Genomic DNA, 3,431 nt, shown 5'->3' with positions numbered 1-3,431 from the left:
ATATGTGTAAATTTAACATTGCAGCGATGGCGAAACAAAATCAGATGTTGAAGATAATGGACGAATTGAATTTGATACAGATGTATTTGATAGTACATTGCAAGATATATTAGATTTAGTAGTTCCTGGAGGTGATGGTGAATTTGATGACAGTTCGGAAGGTTCTCTAGGAGGTGACGGTGAAGACACTGGTGAAATGGATAAATATATAAATTTATTGGATGCGGAACTGCGAACTAAACAAGTGATGGGAGATCAATCTACGATGTTAAAAAGTCCAGACAAGGTTGAATTAAATTTGATGGAAAGTTTATCCAGAGAGGCCGGAGGTTCTGGTCCTACCGGAAATATCATTGGTGGTCCAATTCAAAAACTCATGCATTTGAAATTACAATCACCTTCTACTGTTCCTCCTGATTTACAGAGTTAATACATTCAATAGACGATGGAAAAAATTATCATTCACTAGTTCTGCCATATTCACATACCTGGATATACATTATAGTGTTCAAAACGATTGTAATAAATTAGTAAGTTATTTTATTCAACCGGATAATTTTGTTAAAGTAACAAAGTTATATGTCAGCTGACACACCCTCACGTCCACCTGCAAGGCAGCGCGCTTTCGCTGACTTCATTACCTCAACAAATCTGAGAACGAATCATTCTATCCCTTACGAAAATAAACTATTCGAAAACTATCGAAATCCTATCCATTCACTATCGTCTGACTGTTAGAGTACTTATCACTCACTAGTCGGAGCGGGCTGACCACGAATACCACTTCTACTTAGAGAAAATGGTTTAAAAGTTCGTGATGAGCACCGCTTGTTCAAGGCTTGTAGTGTCTCTAGGAACCAGTAGATGGCTGCAGACATAAAAAATGCAAGTAAGTACTGATTTCCAAAATCCCTTTGCACATCCTCCACCCGTATCGACTGTGATTGAGCTCAGGGAGTGGTAATACTAATTATGTTTTGATTGAGTCTTTGAAGCTAATTTTGATTGTTTTACGGATTTCTTTATCCAAATTGATTCTAATACATAAAATACTACTTTATACTGATAATTAGATATGTACATACATTGTTGTAACAATTTATTATTTTCTTAAGCAATTTTCTCTTAAAATAAAGTTATAAAGTCGCGGTTTTTTTAGATAGTATTCTATTGGAATAATGCTAAAAATTGCATTTTTTCTAAAAATTTCCACTTTTGTCCAAGTTTCAATTAGAGGGAGGTAAGTAATTAATGAATGTTTAAAAAAATCAATGGTTTAAACAACTTATTCTTATTTTTAATAATATTCATTTTAAATAATGCTAGAAAGTTGCGATTTTTTCTGAAATTTTCAACTATTTGTCTATTTTTCACTTAGAAGGAGTTGATAATTAAATTGAGCAAACATAATTATTTTAAAAAATTATTGTTTATAATTATCTTGAATTTGTAATGCCTACGCCAATGACCCACGCTGGGTCTGGGAAACTTGACATTCGTCACGGTAATAAAGATCGAACGCATCTCCGAGACAAAACATAAACTTTAACAATAATAAATAATGGAAATTTTAAAGTAAAGCGATTTTGTTGTTTAATTTTTATAATCATATTCTCCTTTGTTACAACTTTCTACGATAATCAGAAGCTGACAACGTGACACTGATTATGATTATTTATAGCAGAATAAGTCATTATTTTAACTAAAAGTGGCTGACGCCAATTCTTTGCACAAGACTTACTTTATTCGTGTACTAATTTTGAGCACACCTTCTTTTAAATTGCTAAAGGTACAGCAGGTGATAGAAAAAATGGGAAAAAGAAGGGAAAATGTGAATAACTTGATAAATATTAATATAAATTGATATAAATATGCATCTCTGGAAGTGGGCCAACTTTTGTTTCAAACTTTTTCCTGTAAAATCAATTTCAAGAAATTTCACCTGAATGTCCGGCGACTTCGAAGCCACCTGGCAACACTTTTGCATCCAGGTAAGTGCCTGGCAATGCGCAGGTGCTATTTCTTATGCCAGCTCCTACATGTACACCAATTTTCAACCTTATCCGAGTCACATTAGTTAACTGCCAGAAATTCGCACCTTTGACAGGTCGTAGTAAATGCATCCACTCACACTGCCAGGCACCCATTTTAACGTTCCTCATCATCAGACAATCATCTCATGTGAAAACTGGCCTTATCCGCATCACGTTCTCATTTACGTTGTGAGCCCACGGTCTATAAGGGCAGTGTCGAGATTCTAAATCGCTGAAGATACTTCCCCAGAACTCAACCGCGTGGTTATCAAGGTTTTACTTCGTAGCATTTTTGCTGAAGTAAAAAATGAAAATGTGGACGTGAGAATTGTAAATTTCAATATTCATGGGCAAGTATGAAATCCATAAAAATTTATTGCACTTTAGCAACCATTTTCGGGAATTTTTTTTTTATTTCACATTTCATTTGCTTCGCAAGAAAAACAGAACCACTGAATTTTCGACCAAAAAAAGAATAGTGACATCTTGAAGATTTGAATAAGGAATTAATTTTCGTTCTTAAAAAAAATTATTTTCAACCAGAAAACTAAAAGAAATTCTCACAAAATACGTAATCTATGTTTAAACTTAAAAATAAAAATAGTACTTTTCAACGATAAACTTTATTTTCAAACGAAATAAAATTTGCACTAAATTGGTGAATCCTCAAGCCATAAACCTGAATTTTTATGAATTAGTTCAACTTTCAGCTAAGTATACGGTCAAATTTTTAGCCGAAACCTAATTTACAACCAAAAAAATGAATTATTCATAAGATTATTTATTTTCTGTTAAAAAGTGAATTTTCGATAAGAAGCATTACTTCTTAAGTGGAATATATCAATTTTGAATCAGATTTAGAATATTTAGATCGTTAAGATTTTAAAGCGGAATTAATTTTCATTGAAAAAACAATTTATTTTCAAACAAAACAAAAAAAGAAATATTACCATATACCTAATCCTCGCTTAAACTTATAATTACAAATAAGATCTTTCAGCGAGAAAGTTTATTTCGAAACCAAATAAAATCAGCACTAAATTGGTGAATCTTCAAGCAAAAAACTTACATTTGTAATAAAGTGGTTACACTCTCGGCCAATTATGCAGTCGAAATTTAAACTAGTACTAATTTTTATTTTTATTTAATTCCTCGAATTATCAGGAAGCTAATAGAGTGATAATTAATTGGAAATTTCTGTTACTCGTATATGGAAGTTTCGTCACATTTTATAAAAAATTAATTACAAAACTGCGTCATCGCTTTTCTATGGGTATAAAAAGGCATTGCTGAACACCCCTAGCGGAAGAATCGGAAAGAAAGTACCTTTCAGATCCCTATGTGAACTTTGCTTCCGTTTCTTTCCGAAGCTTCCTGATGCCTTTCCGAACTTTTGCG

At 32.6% G+C, this 3,431-nt stretch overlaps 1 protein-coding gene across 2 annotated transcripts in view; it reads left to right on the top strand.

Moving 5' to 3' along the window:
* Positions 1 to 699, top strand: part of LOC117167097 (protein ecdysoneless homolog) — a 108,344-nt gene extending 107,645 nt beyond the window's left edge. For both annotated transcript variants that reach the window (XM_033351737.1, XM_033351736.1), the window contains exon 5: positions 25 to 699. In XM_033351737.1, the coding sequence (XP_033207628.1) occupies positions 25 to 430 (406 nt within the window). In that variant the 3' untranslated portion in view covers positions 431 to 699. The remainder of the gene's footprint in view (positions 1 to 24) is intronic.
* The last annotated feature ends 2,732 nt before the right edge of the window (positions 700 to 3,431 follow it).

This window comes from Belonocnema kinseyi, chromosome 2 (assembly GCF_010883055.1).
Source record: "Belonocnema kinseyi isolate 2016_QV_RU_SX_M_011 chromosome 2, B_treatae_v1, whole genome shotgun sequence".
Taxonomy (NCBI): Eukaryota; Metazoa; Arthropoda; class Insecta; order Hymenoptera; family Cynipidae; genus Belonocnema; species Belonocnema kinseyi.
This window is presented reverse-complemented; position numbering and strand designations above follow the sequence as displayed.